This window comes from Tympanuchus pallidicinctus, unplaced genomic scaffold (genome assembly GCF_026119805.1).
Source record: "Tympanuchus pallidicinctus isolate F22 unplaced genomic scaffold, pur_lepc_1.0 scaffold19, whole genome shotgun sequence".
NCBI classification, from domain to species: domain Eukaryota; kingdom Metazoa; phylum Chordata; class Aves; order Galliformes; family Phasianidae; genus Tympanuchus; species Tympanuchus pallidicinctus.
Window position 1 is genome coordinate 873,335 of NW_026294710.1, and position 19,699 is coordinate 893,033.

Genomic DNA, 19,699 nt, shown 5'->3' on the forward strand with positions numbered 1-19,699 from the left:
TTCAGCATGTCTCCTCTGATTTCCTGCTTGTGTCCCAGAAGTTTCTGTAGCAGGTGAGAGGCACAGGGAGAAGCATTTGTGTGATCACTGCAGATCTTCTGAATACGCACTGTGTCCACCCAGCCCTGTTTGATAACAAAGGCAGAGGTTTCCTCGGTTGCAGCATCTCATCCTCGCTGTGGCAGGAAAATCCCACTTTGATTCACACAGATGTGTTTTGAAGCATTACAACACAGGCAGTCCCTCTGCTTCTGCCTTTTGCTGCGCTGCTCCTCTCTGTCATGGAGCTTCTTCTTTATTAACAAAATATTGCTGTCTGTAAACACCGTCAGGCTGTGAGAAATTTCCTCTCCAATAAGTAGTTTAAATAACAACTTTCCTGCACCTTAATTCAATCACTAGTCTGATTAATTCCCTGAAGAGGGCCTGGAACAGCCTGCAGTTATGCACAGCTTTAAGCAGCTGGGCTGCATTTACCTGCAGGGAGTCTGAGGCATCTTCCACTGAGTCGGAGAGCGAGAGCGGTACGCAGCATACGTATGGCAAATGCTGGCCAAAGCACCCACCACTCCTGTTGTCATACATCCCTTGGGCGATGCGCAGTGCCAGTCCCATTCAGCCAGGTGCCTCTCTGGGGTTAGGAAGGAGCTAGAGGTGCTGCTTTCTCTTCAGCTGAAACACACAGCAGTTCTGGGGATTTTGGGAAGAGCGTGTAGCATCCTGTTCATTTACCAACCACCTAAGCATCGCCTCCGCAGTGCCTGCCAGCTGAATTAGTGAAACCAGAGGAGAAATCAGGGTTCCCTTTTTGTTTGCTTTTCAGTCCCTGCAGTTTGTAGAAGGCAGCTGCACAAGCAGACTTGCAGACTGGAGAGCTTTGCAGGAGAGCTGTGCAGGGTGGGATCTCTGCGGCGGTTACTTTGATCAAGTGTGTACTTGTGCATATGTAAAGCTTCACAAGAGACACCTCATGGCCTTGTGGCAAAGCAGTGTAGTCACGCTTGCTTGAAGTAGCTAACTTGGTGCCCTGTGAACAAGTGAATTAGATTGTATCACCCCTGAGCAGACATTTCGTGTAGAAATGAAAAGGGAAAGAATCCTGATCTTTTCAGCGGTTGCCCACAGCTTTGCTATTTAACTTTGAGTTTGCTGCCAGTTGTTCAGACGCCAAATCATTTGGCAGACATAAATCAGATATTCCTGCCCATGCTTAAGGGAGAATAATATGTTGGTTCAACTTTCTTATTGTTTTATGAGTTGATTCGTCATTATTGAAGGTCTTTCAAAAGGTGGTTAAAACTATGCATAAGCTGAAGTACTTGGTGAAAAATTAGACCATCATTATTGCAACTGTAACTACAGCTAATAAATCATACTGAGAAAAACACATGCCTTTCAGGTTAATAATATTGTTTATGGATATCTAACAATCCCAAAGCTGGCTAATACAACATTTTGCTCAAGTTCTGTAGGCAGTGGTGGAGGTTTTTCTATCACGCTGGCATCTCTTGGTCTGAGCAGCCAGTCTCAGCAACCATGTGCAGCCCTGTGCACACCACTTCTGGGAACTAATCTGAGCCTTTGAGTACTCTGTTTCTCCTGAAATTGTGAGATCCATTTGCTGAGTGGTGGTGAGGAGGATGGAAAGGAAAGCCCTGGCTGGCTCCCATAGCAGGTAAGCAAAGGGCAGTGAGAGAGTCACTGCAGACCCATCTTCAGTGCAGAGCCCTGGCTCCCACCCCAGGTGGTTGAGGTAGGGTTTGTTATTATGTGGTGCAGGAAGGAATGCTGTGAGAAAAGCAAAGTTTCAGCTTCAAAATCTTCCTTGTTCTGAACAGTACCAACACCCCTGAACGCGATTACAAACCTGTCTCCCATGTGAAAGATGTTTCCACCACCAACTGTGACTTCATTAATCCAACTCATGGCATAAACACTGCATTCAAAGCCTACTTACTGAAGACCTTCTCTAAGCTTTTTCAGGAGACAAAAGGTGAGAAAGAACTCTCACATCAGCTTACTATCACACATGGTATGGATAGCACTGAAACGGCTTGGGAAGGGACCAAAATTTGGCACGCACTGTGTGCCACATTGTATATTATAAAAAACGTGATCAGATTTTATTTGGCTTTCCGGGCTTTCACATGAGCCTTGCACCATGGGAAGGTTGTGTATCTTGCTGTGAGTGGAAGGTGAGGAGCTGTGCAGGGTAAGCGTGGTGAAGTCATTGGCTTCCAGTTCTGGGAGCTTGACTGAGACTTGGTTGACCTTGAGAAGCAATCTTGATTGACCTTGATGTCATTCGGAAATGACAGTAAAACCAAAACTTGCTCGGACAGAAACAGCAAGGAGCCTTTCACTAAGGATAAGAGCGAGGATAAGAGTGAGTCCTCGTGGGGCTTTTAGTCCCTTGGATGGAATAGCTGAGCTGTGTGAGACAGTGGTCTTCTCAGTGCTCAAACAAGGCCACCAGTGCCATCTGATGTTCTGCCTCCTTGCTGCCCTCTTTCTCAGGATGTCAGGTCTCTCTGAAACTGAGATTGCTCTTCAGAGAATTCAGGCTTTTATAAGGTAAGGGGTTCATGAAGTAATAGCGAAATGGCAGGCCTTTTTGTTTCTTGCATTTCTGGCCTTTAATGAAGATGTTCCCTGAAGGGGATCAGGGACCTACACACAGAGATGCTCACATCAAAGCCAAACATAAATAAGAGGTAAAACTTATTAGAACAACAGGCTTCATGTTGTTGACAAGGCATATCAGATCTCAAGTGAGAAAAACCTGAAGAAAATCTGGGTCAAGCCTGACAAGATAACCTAGAAATGAAAATGCCAATAGCTTGTGGAATTCCTCCTGAATTCTGGCAGTTTGTACAAGGCATACTGTGACAGTGCCTGCAGAAAATGAAGGTGGTGCCAGCAATTTGAATGTAGCCTGAATCCTGTGTGAGCTGCAGAGCACTGCTGTAACTCCGATCTGGGATGGAAGATGCAAAGCTGCAGACGGTTGGGATCTGAGGGATTTGCTCATGACAGCAATAACAGAGGAATGTCAATTTGAGAGGAAATCCTTGGATTATTGTAGTGTTTAGACCTGGTCTGGAGTGAATATTATCAAATATAAATCAGCATGGCATAGTTTAAGCTCCTCTGAGTGAACAGAAAGGGAGATTAGCAAAGGAAGCACATCAAGATGGAGAAAATTTACTGGATTGGTGAGATTACTCATTCATCCAGTAAAAGCTTATGTGTTCAGTGTTGTGTCTATAGCTACAGCTGTTAGGGCAGAGCCCCCAGGAGCAGGAAAGCTTCAACTTTGTTTTGTCAAAAACAAACCTTCCTCCCTCCCTCCTGCCCTAAAGGACACGATTCTTAAAATTGCATCCGTTTTGTCTGGAAGTTTGCTTGAGCATCTGTGAGTCAGGAAGCGATGATTTCTACTGCAAGTTTACCAACTCGTTTGTGCTTCCAAAGCTCTGCAGTGCAGATAGGGCTGAAGTCCCTCTCCTGGTGATCCCTATGGAGCGACCCTGAAGTGAAGCATTCAGCAGAAGGTAAAAGTTCAGATCATGCTCCTGCCTGCATTGATGATCCATGTTAGAGTTCTGACTCACGTCTGCTGGCCAGACAGCTGCAACAATTTAGGACATGACTGTCCCCCACTGTTTATTAGTGCTGCAGAAGGAATGTGTCCTTGTATCTCCGTTCCTCTAGCTCAGAGCACAGCAGTTTCGCACAAATACTTTCACCCACTGCTCACGTTAATGTGCCAAAATGGAAAGCAGAGCCGTGTGCTGCGCAGGTTTGGGCCAGCTGTGCTCCTGGGCAGACTGCTGGCAGGGGAAGGTGGGCTAGCAGCTGGCACGAGTGGCAACCTCAGCTGTCATGGCCACGCTCCCAGAGCCCCTCAGTCAGAGCCTTTTGGAAGTGTTGGACTCTGGAGGATGGCTCATGTGTTCAAAAAGATAACAAACAGGTTTGTGCAGAGTAGTGAAGCTTCCTCTGCAATCCAGGAGAAAGCATTCGCATGCTCTCTGTCACACATTGCTGGACAGATGTTAACAGTGCTGGCTTCATTGCTTAATCGTGGTGCCTAAACTTGAAATCAAACTGCTGGGAAGCAAAGAGCCTGAAGAAGTCAAAACGAAACTGCTCCAGCTCTGTTTTGGGAAGCAGTGAAGTCTGCAAAGCTATTCTGGTTATGCTGTTAGCATGAGTTTCTTCTATGATTGGAAATAAAACAGTGCACTAAGATTAAAGTGGGGGGGAGGAATGGGAGGGAGCACTCAACTTACTGAACTGTCAACATTTACAGCACGTTTACACTGTGTCTTCTAGTAAGAAGGAGCTACATGTTCCATTGCAGCCACCACCATTGCTGGGTCCTATAGCTTTGCAAGGCTTCGTGTCTGTTGCAGTTATTTTCAATTGTGGTCAGCAACTTGGAATGAAATTGGTAAATTGTGTGCCACCTTCACCTGCTTTTCTATTTTCTGTGAAATTTTTATTTAAATTTTGATTCTGGTTAAAAATTCCGCATTGTGTATTTCCAAAGTTTGTGTAAGTTTTAAAGGTTCACTAGGAAGCACAGTGCTGTGCTGGGAGAGCCTTGGTCTGGTACCACCTTCAGGTTCTTGAAAGAGCATTTAGAAAATACCAGCACAAATGGAAAGCCTGGAAAGCTTTCCTCTGGTTTACCAGCATAAGCAAACTGGCAAGCAGAGCTTATTCTTTGGGCCTTTTCTTCATGTGAATACAGAAAAAGCAAGCAGCAGAAAAATGCAGATAAGACTGAGGCTGAAAATCATCCTCTCGTGTCAACACCTCTCAGAAGGTTGAGTTTCTATTTCACTGCTGCCTTTACACAGAATGTTCTCTGTTCATTGTTCAGCTGGAATCCTGAAGTGGTCAGGGTGCATCAAGCCAACAGCCTAGCTAAGCTAACCTTTCATTCCACTGCCAGAGAGTTTGGGTGCTGCAAGTCCCACTCATACATCTTGGTGTACCTGCATCACTTGGCAGGTTACTCAAAGGTTACTGCAGGTCTCACCTGCATGAGACCTGTGTGCAGGACACGTTGTGGGGTCAGTGCTGGGTGTGTGGCAGAGGTGTGTGTGACCACATCTTCCCTCCCCTGCTGCAGGGTGGCACAGAGCCCTGCCAGGCCCAGCTCCTGCTTCCACCTCCTCTGCTCCTGCAGAAGTATGGAACTGGGTCTGCACTGTTCACTGATGCCAGACTTTGACCCATGCGCTTTGGGTTTTGCCCTTGTCATCTTCCAAACTGGTGTTGGATTTAGGCTGATATGTGCCTTTTTGGGATGAAGGGAGAGGAAGGGTTTGCACACAAGGTGCTGGAGGGCAGTGGTAGGTGGAGAGGATGAGAAATACAGAAGGTTTTAGGAAACAAAGATACGAGAGTAGGGTGGCTTTTGTTATGCTGTGGGCTCACTTACCAGAGCAAATCAGCAAACCAAGATGAAGGAGGTGCACCTGTGATCAGTATTATCCTGCAGAAATATCTGAATAAACAAATAGGAGATAAGGCATTTTAAGTCTCACGATGCCCTTCTAGAAAAGGAGCTGAGGATTACATCAGCACCATGCGGCCCTTCCAGCCTGCAACTTGCGGGCTTGCCGCTGGGCTGAGCGGCTCGGCGGTGGTTTGTCAGCAGAGGGTGCCCGAGTCCAGCAAACAGGGCTGCGCTGCTGCGGCCTCTGAAGGGAGCCGTGGGTGTGCGCTGCAGCACCTCGCTGGCCAGAGCCGGCATCCTTCGTGGCACCGTGCTGCGGAATGAGCCGTGGGCACCGGGGAGGGACCCGCAGCCCTGCCCTGGGTTTCAGCAGTGCCTCGGGTTGGGCCTCTTGTTTGCAGCGTGAAATTTCCAAAAGACCGAATGTGATGGATGCGTAAGGGCAGCGAGATGGGCAGGGGGAAATTGCTCTGTGGAGCTGCTGATGGAGCAGGAAGGCTTCATAAGTACTTTGAAGAGATGGAGGGAAATAAGAAAGGGCAGAGACCAGCAGCCGTAGTGCTGCACGTGAACTTACAGAGGTTTGTGCTTGTGTGTGCTGTTGGCCTGTGGGAGCCTCTTGGTGGGAGTGGAGGTTTGCAGGTGATGAAGAATGTCAGGCTGGAGCCCTTCTGATGCTCCAAGCCGGCATACAGTGGCAGGGCAGGCTGTGAGCAGGCTTCTTCCTCTTGGTGCAATTAGCTTCTAGGAAGTCAGGTAGCAAACTGTCCCCCAGGAAATTCGGGAGGCTGCAGGAATTCTTAAGAATCATGTATTTACTTTGTTATCCATAGTCATGAGTGTTCAGATTTACGGGAAGAAAGGACAAGCAGTATTCTCACCAAATGCTCTGATAGGCAAATGCCTGGGCACTGATCTGTGTGGGACAAGCAGCAACAGAAGCCCTGTGTGGGTGAGTGTGTGCCTGAGCTCCTTCCTCTGACTCACACGTGCCTTGGGAGTCACCGTGTACCTCAAGTGGGAGAGTTTGGAGGCAGAAGGCACTGAAGCATCACATTTAAAGGTCTTCTATGCTTTCAGGGATTCAAGTTTCAGCTGTGATTTTTTATTTTTTTTTTTTTTAAGTATTTATTCCTTTCCTTTGAAAAGGAGGCTTCATCTCATTGCAGGAAGTTCTGTTAGGTTTATCTCTGCCCAGCCCCAGTATCTCCTGGATGTAATCTCAGAATCACAGACTGGCTTAGGTTAGAAGGGCTCTCCCAGCTCCCAGTCCCATCCCTGCCATGGGCTGGCTGCCCCTCGGCTCAGGATGCCCAGGGCCCATCCATGGCCTTGGGCACCTCCATGGATGAGGCAGCACAGCTCTGGGCACGGTGCTGTGGCCTCACTGCCCTTTGGGTAAAGAATTTCCCTCTAACATCTAACCTAAATTTCCCTTCTTTTGGTTTAAAATCATTCTCCCCTGTCCTGCCACTATCACACAGTGTAAGAAGTCATTCTCCCTGCTGTTCATAAGCTCCCCCTAAGAACTGGAAGGCTGCAATGCGGTCTCCCTGCAGCCTGCTCTCCTCCAGGCTGAGCACCCCCAGCTCCTCAGCCTGTCTTTGCAGCAGAGGTGCTGCACCCTCTGAGTGTCCTCGTGGCCTCCTCTGGACCCGCTCCAGCAGCCCCACGTCTTTCCTGCGCCGGGGGCCCCAGGCCTGGACGCAGTACTGCAGATGGGGCCTCACGAGGGCAGAGCAGAGGGGGACAATCCCCTCCCTGCCCGCTGCCAGCCCTCTGTTGGTGCAGCCCAGGGTGCTGCTGGCCTCCCGGGCTGCGGGCGCACACTGCTGCTCGTGTGCAGCTCTGTGCCCTCCAGGACCCCCACGTCCTTCTCTGCACGGCTGCTCTTAAGTTCTTCCATCTGTACTCATATCTGGCATTGCCCCGACCCATTTTCAGCACCTCACACTTGGCCTTGTTGAGCCTCATTGAGGAGCACTGATCCCAGGATGGACCCCCAGGGGTCACTGCTCGTCGCTGGCCTCTACCTGGACATAGAGCTGCTGACTACAGCCCTCTGGTTCTGACCATCCAACCAATTTCTTATCCACCAAATAGTCCACCATTCACATCCGTAGCTCTCCAGTTTAGAGATAAGGATGCAGTGTTGGACCTTACCAGAGGCCTTGCAGATGTAGTGTAGTCACTGCATTACCTTCAGTCAGACACTGGTGGTAAACTGCTTCCCATGCAGGAAGGGAAGAGGTGAGGCTGCTGTTTGAATAAGGGAAGGTGAGCTCTACTGTCAGGAGTACAGCATGTACAAAATGAAGTGGCAGTTTCACCATGCTGAAGTTGAAAGCCGTGGCAATCCATAGCAGTGTTGGATATCTGTTGATATTTTGTCAGCTGCTTTCTAATTCCTCCTAATGAGGCAGAGGAGGTACTCTAGAATGTCATGACTCTACTCATTTCTGTTTCAAGCCATCAGCTATTCCAGTGAATCTTATTATGATAATAATGGTGTAAAATAATTTCCTTAACTGTTCCAAAGCCAATGAGCATTTTGAAAGAATTCCATTTACGTGAAGCAAAGAGAGAGCTCATTGGGACCCAGTGGCAATCCAAAGGCACAACAGGAGGCAGTTAGCTTCCCACCACCCCATATCCTTAGCACAGAGAATTGAAGTTTCTCATTAGTTAAAAGACTGATGTGATAAACAATTTATTATAAAGACAGATGAAACTGCGTTTCAGTGTGAGCTACAAAGGTGGATGGATGAAACGTTTTTCCACTTTGAAATCACAGTCTGCTGGGATTGCTTGTGAACACACTCAGCAGTAGGCAGTGACAAAGTGTGACAGACTGAAGTCTGAGGTGACATAATCCAGGAATGCAACAGATATTTGGGTGCTGTGTGTTCCCAGTCTGGAGCTCAGTCCTGGGAAGAGGTTGATTTTGTGACTGATAGAAGCTGGAAACCCAAATCTGGCTCCATGTCTGCTGAAATGGATTTAGTCCAGGATCCAAAGTCTGTAAAAGTCGGTTAAGAGACACTCGTGGACTTTGGATAAGGCTTTCAGTAGGGCTTCTGGGGCAAGCCTTACTCGCACTTCTGATTCATTTGCTTTTGAGAAAGGAATCCTTGATGCTGGTCTCTTTGGCTGTGTGTGCTTGTACATTCCGTAACAATAAAGCAATAAAAGCCAGGTTGCAAGAATGCGAGGTAGGCTTAGCAATCCCAGCATGGAGAATACAAATAAACATCACTTCCTGGTCGCTGTCCTCTTTGTTTCTGACACTTTCAGTTACTCTCACTTCACACTTTCACATTGTTTTCCATAGCTGAGCGGAATTGAAACCTCCTGCTTGCTTTGGTGAGGCTGCTTTCTGGGGGGAGAGGTTTGTGAACATGCTGCTCGGGCCCTGAGGAGCTGGGTGCCGCGGGGTGGGATGGCACGCTGCGAGGGAGGCTGCTGCTCATCCCTGCTGGTGCTGGGCCCAGCGCCCTGCTCCCGTTCTGCAGCAACGGCCTGCCCTGTCTGAGCAATCTGCAGCTCCTGGTGTGGTGTTTTGTAGTGTGAGGAAGCAGAGCCGTGAGCAGTGCTGGCTGTGCCTCCCCACCTGCGCCATCACGGCCACGGGACATTTGCTAGGTGCTCTGCTTCACAGCGCACGTGTTGTTCAACGCACGTGTTATGTGTGAGCTAAAGCACTCCTGCCTGGCACTAGTCTCCAAACCAAGGGCTTAACATAAAATAGAAAGAGCCAGGAAAATGCTCAGAGGGCTGCAGCGCTTTTCCTGTGAAGACAGGCAAGGAGCTGGGGGCGTTCAGCTGGAGAGGAGAGGGCTGCAGGGAGACCTGTGGCCTTCCAGCATCTGAAGGGAGCTTACAAGCAGGAGGGACACCAACTTTATACCTGGTGACAGGACTAGGGCGAATGGCTTTAAACTTACGGAGGGGAGATTTAGGTTAGATGTGAGGGGGAAATGCTTTCTGCAGAGAGCAGTGAGGCCCCGGCACGTATCCAGAGCTGTGGGTGCCCATCCCTGGAGGCATTGAAGGCTGGGTTGGATGGGCCAGGGCCAAACTGAGCTGGTGTGGGCAACCCTGCCTGTGGGAGGGGGTGGGAAGTGGGTGATCTTTGAGGTCCCTTCCAACCAAAGCCATTCAGTGACTCTGACAGTGTCTCTGGTGGAGCAGTTTGGCAGCAATTTGCAGAAGCGTTTTTCTTCAACTGTTCTGTTGCTGTATGAGGAAAGCACTGAACCAAGCAGAAGACATCCATCACAGCCATTACCTACTAATATGGTGTTATTCCCCACTGGAAACTGATGGGAACGCACTGTGAGATGGAAGACATAAAGCTATGCCCTCCCTCAGGTCACTGCTGACTTAGGCCAAAGTTGAGCTGGGATGAGTAATTTTGATATTTAAACAGAATTTGCTCTATTTCACTTTATGCCCATTGCCTCTTATCACAGCATCAAAAAGAGTCTGGCACTGTTGACCTCCATGTAGGTATATTAATACAAAAAGCACAGGCAATTAAAGTAACCTTTAAGAAAGAGTAGGCAGTAGATTGAAAACACCAAATTTCAGAAGAGTTACATTTGTTTGTTTCATGCTGGTGCTTTGCCTGGCAATATCTGGTGTGTTTCTGTATGTGCTGTGTATGGGCCAGCACATGCATATATTCAACTCTGGGGAGAATTAATGGTATGGAGGGAAATCAATTGGTTAGACATTCAGTTAGACTAGTCCAGACTCTCTGGAGGGTCAGCAGAGATACTGGTTTTCCATAGGCATTTCTTTATGGTCAGCAGCATCCAGGGGAGCTCCTGGGGGTGCCCCATCTCCACTGGTCAGTGGAAAGGCCCAGGTCGTGTGAGCTGCATGTGATGGATGGATCCCAGCTGAAGCGCCCACATAGGGGCCGTGTGTCTCCAGAGCTGCACCAGTACCCCCTGCAGTTGGTTTGAGAGGTGCTTCACTGCAGTCACTGCAGTCCTGGAGTTTAACGATCAAATGCAGCAGATGGCTGTGGGGAACAGAAGCTTGTAGGGTATGTGGCTACGTGGCGGGATGGCTGCCCTCGGGCCGGGCTCCTTTAGGGAGAAGGCTCTTCCTTGCAGTGTGGCTGGTGCTCCAGCAGAGCACCTTTGGCACTCAGGCTGTGTCTGTGGGGTAGACCTGGCCCATAGCTGTCCTGCAGCCCATGGCAGCCCTGTGCACCAGAGCATGAGAGCATCTGGCGTGGGCCTGTTCTTGGGGCAGCCGGCCAGGCATGTTGTGTGCTGTTTAAAAGCTGCTCTAGATCTATGAACGTGACCACACAACACCGTGGCTTCATTTGGGTTCCCTGCCCCCCAAAAGACAGTCCTTCTGGAATCCCATACAGTGACATTTAAGAGGGAGTGTAACAGAAGTCTTGTCGGAGCTCCGGGAATCTGCCCAGGCACCTTCATGTCGGTTGCTGTAGGTGCTCTCTCAGGAGAAGCCATGGCTTGCAGGTAGGGAAATGCTTCTTCTTTGCCCAACTGCTGAACAGAGCCAAATTCTTCAGAATCCTGGAGCGTGAACTTGCTGTATCAGAGGGTTGTGTACTGCGACACACTGCAGACGAATACAATCCTTTTGTTTTCTGGGAGGCTGATGGGGAAAGCTATGCTTAGGTTAAAAATATTTGCTCCACTTCTGCTATCTCCTTCCACTGTACATTTAATTTTGGCTGAAAACCTTAAAGAGAGTGAAGGCCCTTTGCTGTTACAAGATGCTGAGGTTAATTCTGACCCTAAGATCACACTCTACAGCTGCTTGCACTTAGCAGCTTAGTGTGTAATGCTACAAAAAGTGATCTTTGCAGTGCCTGGTAAGAGTATAAACCTTTGGATCTCCCCCCTCAGAGTGATGTGTGCCTAATGCTCAACGTGGGATGGATGTTTCTGAAGTTACGTATCATCTTTTGAAGACCAGGGGGCTGTTACTCTGAGCACATCTGGATGCTTACTCTGTGTAATGTCCTGCTAGATGCTGCCTTCTTCATACTGCTGCAAACAAAAGCTGAAATGCTGATGTACCTTTAGCCTGTTGTACAGTGACTTAAATCACTTGTTGTTATTCCTGCTACATGTGTATTTTTCTAAGCACTTGTGTTCCACCAGCACACTCAGAGTGAGTACTCTCAAGGGGGAATTTCCTTCCTGATAAACAATTCTGCAGTGTGATTCAGCAGGAAGGATGTTGTGGTTAAGGCACTGGATTGGGATTTGGGAGACATGGGTTCTGTTCCCAACTCTACCACAATCAAGATGTGATGAGTAGAAGGGCAAGCAAACAAAGAGGAGGAGCTGCTTGACTGTGGCAAAAACATGCTTTCATGTTCACTGTCCACTTTGGAGGTTAGTTAGGTCTGTTTTTTGGTTTTCTCAATCAAGTAAACAGTGATAAAGACTCCTGTTGGTGCAATTGAAAACTGAAATCTAATCTTGTGCTATTCCAGGAACCAGATGTAGTTTTAACTGTATGCAGTGACTTTCATGAGGTTTCATGCCGGTGTTTGGTGACTTTTTAGTTGACTTTACCAATTCCCTGCTCACTTCTTTGATCTCCAGGCAATGTACTGTGATTTCTGTGAGAAGCCATGAACTCACATAGTTTGTCCACTACCTTGGTTACGCAGAAAGGCTGTGCACCATACACACCATATTTCCTTTGCCACGCAGGGTTCAGTTCCTACAGTTTGATCATAACACTGCCTTCCTCTTTTTCAGAAGCAAGAGCTTGGCCCACCAGCTCCGAGCTGTAGGCCATTAACCTCAGCATCCTGATTCGGTGCCAACTGTGGGAGGATGAGTCAAGAGGGCAACTCAAGTGATCGGCCTGCTGGTGAGTTTTCTGCTCCTCTCGACATTTACCTGTCCTTTTGGGCATTTGGCATCGTTTCTTTTCCATTTGCTATTGGAGGAGAATGCTGGGTCACAAGCAGAGCAAAAGCGTTGAATTCAGTGCCACACTGCACGCCACGCAGGTGGTCGGATCTCGGAGTTTTGGTGGGTGCACAGCGAGATACCAGTGTTTATTTGTATCCCAGGTTGAAAATGTTTACAACAATTGCTCAGTAACTTCCCACAAATTCAGAAGTGTGTACCATTTTTATTACTGTATTACACGGCTCATTCACATTTTATCTGTAATTCAGTTTTCTCTTGAATTTCTTCTGTAATTGCTTTATAAAGTAAGACCAAGGGAAGATGCACACACATACTGTTGTCATGTCCTACAAAGTTTTGGTGTCTGGATCCTTGGTGCAGAGACTGAATGGACAGGAATTCATTATTTTGGCTCAGTCCTGCCAAAAATTTCCTTTCTTCTTCCATCCCCATCTTTGGTTACTGGAATTCAGTATCATCTGGTTCTTCTGGCAGTTTCTGCAGATAACTGCCTGGGAGACACGTAAGCCAGAAGCTGTGCCTGACAGCCTCCCAGGCTCAGCTGTGTGCTTTTTTGGATGTGTAAAGGGGCATTCTTGTTTCTGACGTGAGGGCTATTTTTTGACAGTTTCCATTGTTCCCCACTCTTTGTTAATGGAGGAGGTTTTTAGTCTGATTCCTTTTTCAGAATAGAGACTGTTATGGGAGCTGTCTGCTTGTCTCCCATAACTTGTCTCCCAACAAGTTTGGGGGATTTCTTGCTTGCTTGCTTGCTTGCTTTTGCTTTTGTTCTTTCTTTTTCTTTTTCTTTTTCTTTTTCTTTTTCTTTTTCTTTTTCTTTTTCTTTTTCTTTTTCTTTTTCTTTTTCTTTTTCTTTTTCTTTTTCTTTTTCTTTTTCTTTTTCTTTTTCTTTTTCTTTTTCTTTTTCTTTTTCTTTTTCTTTTCCTTTTCCTTTTCCTTTTCCTTTTCCTTTTTCTCTGGTCAAGATGGTTTCTTCCTCCCTGTTTAGACTTGCTCAAGCAAACCCATCCAGACTGTGTCTACCTGGAGGGATTGTTAGAATATCCCCTTACTGGTACAGCAGAGAGAGCTGTCCTCATGGTTGCCACCTTTCTGCCATACTGTTTTGCTGTCACTGTCCATATGTGTGTAGGCAGAGCAAATTGTTGAGTTTGGGATTCTGAACACTGAAGATCTTGTCTGTGGAATTGAATCTGAAAATTCAAGGGTGGAAATATTTTAAGCAATTCTTTTGGTAGCTTGGAAGAAAAGGGGATCTTTTGTTGTTCATTTCTGCACTGCCCAGCTGGCCGTGGGGATGAGAAGAGAGAATCTCTCTTCTTTAGAACTCTGACGTGCTTTTACTGCTGTGAATGTGTCTCGATTGCACATCAGGATGTCGTGCACATTCGTGAGTCACGCACAGAAGGACTTCAGGCAGGGTCTTTGGAAAAAGGCCTTTGAGGGAAGACGCCATAACACAAGCCTTCCTGGGAGCTCACGAGAGAGGTGTGGGTCATCCAGTCAAAACATTCACAGATTGCTTATTGCAACATTATTTTGGGAGAAATAAAAGATGTTGTGAGTTTAGATCTGCTCTCTAAGAACAGGCACTAGAACGAAGCTGTCAGCAGGGACACACTGCCAGCCTACGTCAGTGTATTTTAAGCCTTCTACTGGAGTGCTTACTACCTGTTACTCTTGCAGTCAAAGTTCTGGGTTACACAGGTCTGATCAACTGATGATTTACATTTTGGCTGGAGATAGGGATCTTGACATTTGGGTCTGTGTGCTCAGCTTCCAGCACCAGGCTTCTGTAGCCTCCTAAGTTTTCCATTGTCAATTCATTTCATTATCTAAGCCTTGCTAGCAATGTAGCTATAGTTAGAGAGGAAGGATATTATAATCTTGTGAAAGATTAAAATATTTTTACTGTAATCCAGCTGGAAGGGCAGCACTTTTCTCAGGATAGGAGACAGCCAAGGCTTTTCCCATTCTGTCCAGCCCTTGTACAGAGGAAGGAAGTGCTGGCAAGGGCCTCCCCAGCTTCCTGTCGACTTCGGAGCACATTTCCAGACACAACCTTCTCCGCCATCCATCACCCAGCCCAGGCAAACAATCACAGCAGTGCAGGGTGAAAAACACACATCTCACATAAACACTTTGGAGGCAACCTGAGTGCAAACCGCTGGAATTTGTGCGCAGCCCTGTTTGATCTGTAGAGCTTTGTCTGACAGCAGGCTGCTGAGGAGCTTCCCTTCCTTTCCTAGTGAAGTATCACAATAATCAACATTCTTCTTTAGAATAAGATTAACAAAGGAAAAAAACATAAAAAAAAAAAAACGGCTGATGTTTGATAAGGAAGCTGCTGGGCTGGCAGACTGTGGAGCCTTAAGCCGAGGAGGTGAGCAGGGATGCACTCTGTTCCACAACAGCCCTGGGTGATGTGTCTGGCTGCAGGGGAAGGAAGTGAGCATTGTCTGCATTATGGAGGCAGAGATTTCTGTCAGGTCTGCAGGGTAGGGCAGTGATGAGGCAAAGTTAGTCTGTGATGCTTTGCAGGAGGAAATAAATAAGGCGGAAGCCTCACCTTTAAATGAATCACCTCTGCTGAATACAGTTCCTTGCCTCTCTCCAGAAAAGGGCTCTGAACTGAATCTTGGCCTTTTTCTCATATTACTGGCTTTGTTTAAAAGCTGCATTACAATATTTAAGTATTATTTTTAGACCTGTCTGTCCTGTGACCTTTTTTAACCATTCCCTAAGCCAACTGTTTGGTTTTCTTTCTTCAGTATGGGTTCAGAATTGTTACCAAGTTTGAGCTGGGAATTTCATTTTGTTTCTGATAGCGGCAGCCACGCCTGCAAAGATCAGCTGTTAAGAGGTGATGCACTCACTGGAACATCTCTCAAGGCAGCTGTATAATCCTGCAGAATGACTGGATGTCCCAGAGTATTTGATTGGGAAGCAAAGTTCCAATGTTTGAGGTTCAGTTTTCCCTGTACATCTAGTCTGAACGATGTATGTGTAAGGCTGAGCACCTAGGTTAGTCTTCTGAAGGTGGGCAGGCACATGGTCAGAGCTCTGGCTGTGTTACCATGTACCCTGCATCGTCCTGTAGATGTTGTTGAAGCCATCGATTGCTCTTTGATGTAAACTGCTCCAAAATTCCCTCCCACAGCTGGTATCCAACAGCAAGGGAGCTGGTTTGAGCTTGAGATTGAAGGAAAGGAAGGCTATCAGCCATCAAAGCAAGCGTGTCTGCCCTCCTTGCTCCACATGGACGCTGCCTGTTGGATTGCACTCCATGCCTGAGCTCACCCCTCTGCATCAGCTAAGCACAGCAGCTGGGGCATGATGGTGTGTTAGTACACCTCCAGTTTTCCCTGTCTGTGTCCCCGTGTCATTGGAGAGCTGAGGTAACATTCATCTCAAGAGTCCAGCTTAATGGTAAATCTGCAACTCACCTTGAGATTTTCTCTCTGTACTGACTTACATGATAGCTGTGTGGCAACACCTTTCAGTGCAGTTGGTTCTGTTATGTAAAAAGCTGTGGGTAATTCTTAACAGCTTTATGAGTCTGAAACCAGCCCAGCTCCATGCTGGCTACCTGCAGGAGCACCGTGCTGTGCAGCCAGATGTGCTTGCTGGGACTGTGCTGTTCTCTTTCTTCTGACTCTTCCTTTTGTTGTCCTTTGTCTGGGCTTGTAGAAGGTGGGTGGGGAGTAAGCTCTCACATGCCTTCAGATGCTCTGTGGGATGGGAATTATTTCTTGTGTAAGGTCTTTGGAGACCGCAGCACTCTGCAGCCCTTGTTTGAAATCTGAAGGCATCTCTGAAATGCTAACATTTATTTTTAAGTCTACTAAAAATGGGCATGGATAACACCAAATGAAAAAGGAGGTAAAATGGGCTGAGCAGAGGAGGTGGTAAGGATCAGTAATAGCTGTGTGTTTGTAAAAACAATAGCAGAAGTAAGCAAACAAAACCCTTCCCCATCAGGGCAAAGGGCTGGAACTAAGAAAAGTCTGATTTCTCCCCAGTGAAGGCTGAGAGAAGGTGCTGTCAGTTTGAAGCTGTACCATCATTTAAAGGCAAAATAGCAAAACCGGGCACCCAAAGCTTCAAGATCCTGTCTTAGACGTGAAGTCTCCAGATAGAGAAATGAGGCTGTCAAATCCACACACTGTTTAATAAAAGTGTTATTCCTCCCCTTAAGGAAGCTGTTTGACTGGACGTGGGAAAGAGTTCACACTGACAGCATGCAACATTTCCTAGCATCCTTGTAGCAGGCAATTTATTGACATCTGCTGTCAATCATTTATTGACTCTGCTGTCCGCTCCCGAGGAAGAACCCTCCAGCAGCAGCGGGTGCAGCGCTGCTCAGTTCCTCCACTCACCAGTCTCTTACCTTTCTCATCTAGCCGTGTCCTGTAACAGCAATGGGTTAAAAGAAAATGAGACGGGGCTGACAGCGTCCCTCTTAAGTACAGGAGAGCCAACTTGAAATCAATCCACCGCATGCTAACTCAGCAATGCGAGGAACGCGGGGCGGCAGTAACACGATCGGATCTGCTCAAACCACCGAGCCAAAGTGGTGCTGTGCTCAGAGGGGCTGTGAGGGACGGGGTGCTTGTTTCCAGAGATCGTGGCCGTGGAGGGTGGAGGAGAGCAGGGAGAGGGTCGTCAGCCCATTGGGTGCTGGTGGCCAGCATGGCTCAAGAGAAGTAAACCCTCGCTGCAGAATGCCTCTGAGAAGTCAAAGAAAGAGGCAAATTGCCCAGAGGTACCATTGTGACTGAGAGAATTATGTTGAGATTGACATGGAGTCGTGGGGCATAAAGTGTTTGGTATCAAAGAAGGTTTCCCTGGGTTGTCTGCTGGTGGCTGCGTTCCCCTTTGCGGGAAGGGGTGAAGTATGAGAGCTGCATCTTCCCACTCTGCCCCTTTCAGATACATTCAGGAGAGGCAAAGGATGCAGTTAAAGCCAGCAGCCCACACAGCCTGGTGCGAGTAACAAACATGGGCAGAAAATTGTGCTGTGAAATCAAAGGGGAGCTTCTCAGTGCTGGTGCAGCAGAGGTGATTAGTTGTAGGGACGTGTGCCGTACCCCTGCTCTGCCACCTGCTGCCGCTGCAGCATGATGAGAGCTGCCGGGGCTTTCTGCGCCCGCTTTGTCCTTCTCCACAGCCCTGGGTCACTGGATGGAAGTCGTAAGGAGCCTGCAGGAGCAGAGGGGCCTGTGGCACTTAGCTGCACATCTTCACACCCAAGGTGTCTGCCCCTTAACAAAAGGGGTTGGGAGTAAAATGCGGCCTCCCTTCATGTGGGGAGGGAGGGAGGGAGGGATGGCCGTGCCGCTGCGGGGACTCGTTTGTGTTTTAGTGGGAACCACGGGGCGATGGAAGTGTTCTGCTCTGAGACTAAAGCCGTGTTTGCTGTGTGTGATTGTGCATTCTTTTAAATTAAACTATTTTGCAAGCACTTCCTTCCTGCATTTCTCAGAAGGAGGGAGGGGGGTGTGCAAAGAATGTTTAACTGCCTTTGACGGAGGAGGAAAACTGAAGAAAACAAGCGATGCAATCCTAACTACTGACCTTTTACTTGAGCTTGGTGATGTTTTTCAGCAGCAGAGCCTCCAGGGAGTAACAGCATCCTCCTTGCTATTGTGCTGCCTGCCCAAAAAGGGGGCTAAAGTTCAGCTTTTATGATGTTCTCACTCTGGGCTTGTGGGAAAAAGGCCACATTCCCTTTCTTAGGTCATACGAGTGCAAGAGATGACAGAGTCCTACAGTCTAACCCCAGGGCATTAGGCCAGCACAGACTGAGACGGGGATAGACAGCTTGGTAAATATGCAGCCTGCTCTTTCTCCTTGCAAGATTCACAGCAGGTGGGAGGGTAATTTACATTGTTAAATTAAAAAGCACTGATTTATTTCATGTTGGTGTGTTATTGTTTCATAAAAGCACATGGTCGCTATTGCTCATGATGGACTCTTGCACTTTATTGTTAAATACTCCTTTTCCACTTTGGTCAACAGTTACTGGAAGTGAACGTAGCCTCTTGTTTTTGCCTTAGTGGGTAACTAAGCATTAAACAAAAAACCCAACCTCATCCCTGACAGACCGCTTGTTTTTAGGAAACTCTTTCCAGTTCTGAGGATTGAGATGATTGAGTTGATGTTCTCATACAGTCTTGCCCATCGAACTGTGTGCTCCCCTTGCCCTCTGCTAGAGGTTATGGGCCAGAGAGCTCTGGGTCCCTGGGCTCACGGGTTCAGGTCAGGCTCCCTGCCTCCCACGTTTTTGGCTAGCAGCACGGTAGGATGAATGCTGCCCATTCCCTTACAGCTTCTAGCACTTCTATCTGTTGAACCTCCCTTCAGCCTCACTGCTGAAATGTTGTCCAGTGGATATTGAGCTGGAGTTTCTGAAGGGCACAATCCTGACTTTGGAGAGGAGCAGAGCCTGGGGCTGGAGGTGCTTCTGCCTGGGAAGGCTGCCTACTTCAAGGATGCAGGTGCTATTTACAAGTGCTTTAAAGTTGCTTAGCACATACTGTTTAGAAAATAAACCTGAATGATCCTGACCTCTGCACATTTGCATCCTTTCAACAGCACTTGCAGCTCCTGCGGCAGCGTGTCAGCCTGGCCACGTGCTACTGTGCGTTTAGAGCTGCTGGGTCCAGGGTCTGGGTTATCTGAGCTTTGCACCACACCTTGTGCATGGTGGAAGGCACAAAGCTCAGCGTGATCTGCCTGCCCTGCAGCTCAGTGGGGAGCACGTACCACTGTCTGCTGTGTCTTTCTGCCAGCAGCCTGGGACCAGCTCACGCAGGGTGTGCTGGCTGAGGTACGAGCAAACACACATTGCACACACTTGGGATATGCGTGTATGCCAAAGCACACCTTTGTGTGGCTGTTAGATGTTGCCCCAGGACACACTTTCACCTTTGTGGTCTCACACCATGGCAGGGTGGAACATGAGATTGCGGGGCCAGCTGCACCACCCCTGGGATTTCCGTTGTCCTTTAACATCGAGCCTTGTTCTTCGCAGCATCTTGCAATGACTCCTTTCTTTTCCTGGCCGTCAAATCTGGTAAATGCAACTATCTTGTTAGAATCACAGAATCATTGTCGCCTGAGATGTAGATGCTTGTATTTTTGGATGCAGGCAGGTATTTATATATTTAGAGGTGAAATAAGTGGTACTTGAGTCTGTCAACCCTGTGGTGTTTCTAGTTATCACGGTGAGTGGTAAAAGACAAATTAATGGTGAGAGAATTGTCTTGAAGTTGAGGGAAGT

At 47.8% G+C, this 19,699-nt stretch overlaps 2 protein-coding genes across 12 annotated transcripts in view; one reads left to right on the forward strand and one right to left on the reverse strand.

The window, feature by feature from the left end:
• NDOR1 (NADPH dependent diflavin oxidoreductase 1) overlaps positions 1-19,699 on the reverse strand; it is a 235,727-nt gene that overhangs the window by 106,301 nt on the left and 109,727 nt on the right. The window lies entirely within an intron of this gene.
• Positions 1-19,699, forward strand: part of EXD3 (exonuclease 3'-5' domain containing 3) — a 243,553-nt gene that overhangs the window by 44,171 nt on the left and 179,683 nt on the right. For 9 of the 11 annotated variants that reach the window (XM_052681279.1, XM_052681287.1, XM_052681289.1 and 6 more), the window contains one exon: positions 12,235-12,349. In XM_052681279.1, coding sequence (XP_052537239.1) covers positions 12,313-12,349 — 37 coding nt within the window. In that variant the 5' untranslated portion in view covers positions 12,235-12,312. Of the gene's footprint in view, positions 1-12,233; positions 12,350-15,574; positions 15,813-19,699 lie in introns of all 11 variants that reach the window. The other 2 variants (XM_052681286.1, XM_052681280.1) reach the window with 2 other exon arrangements.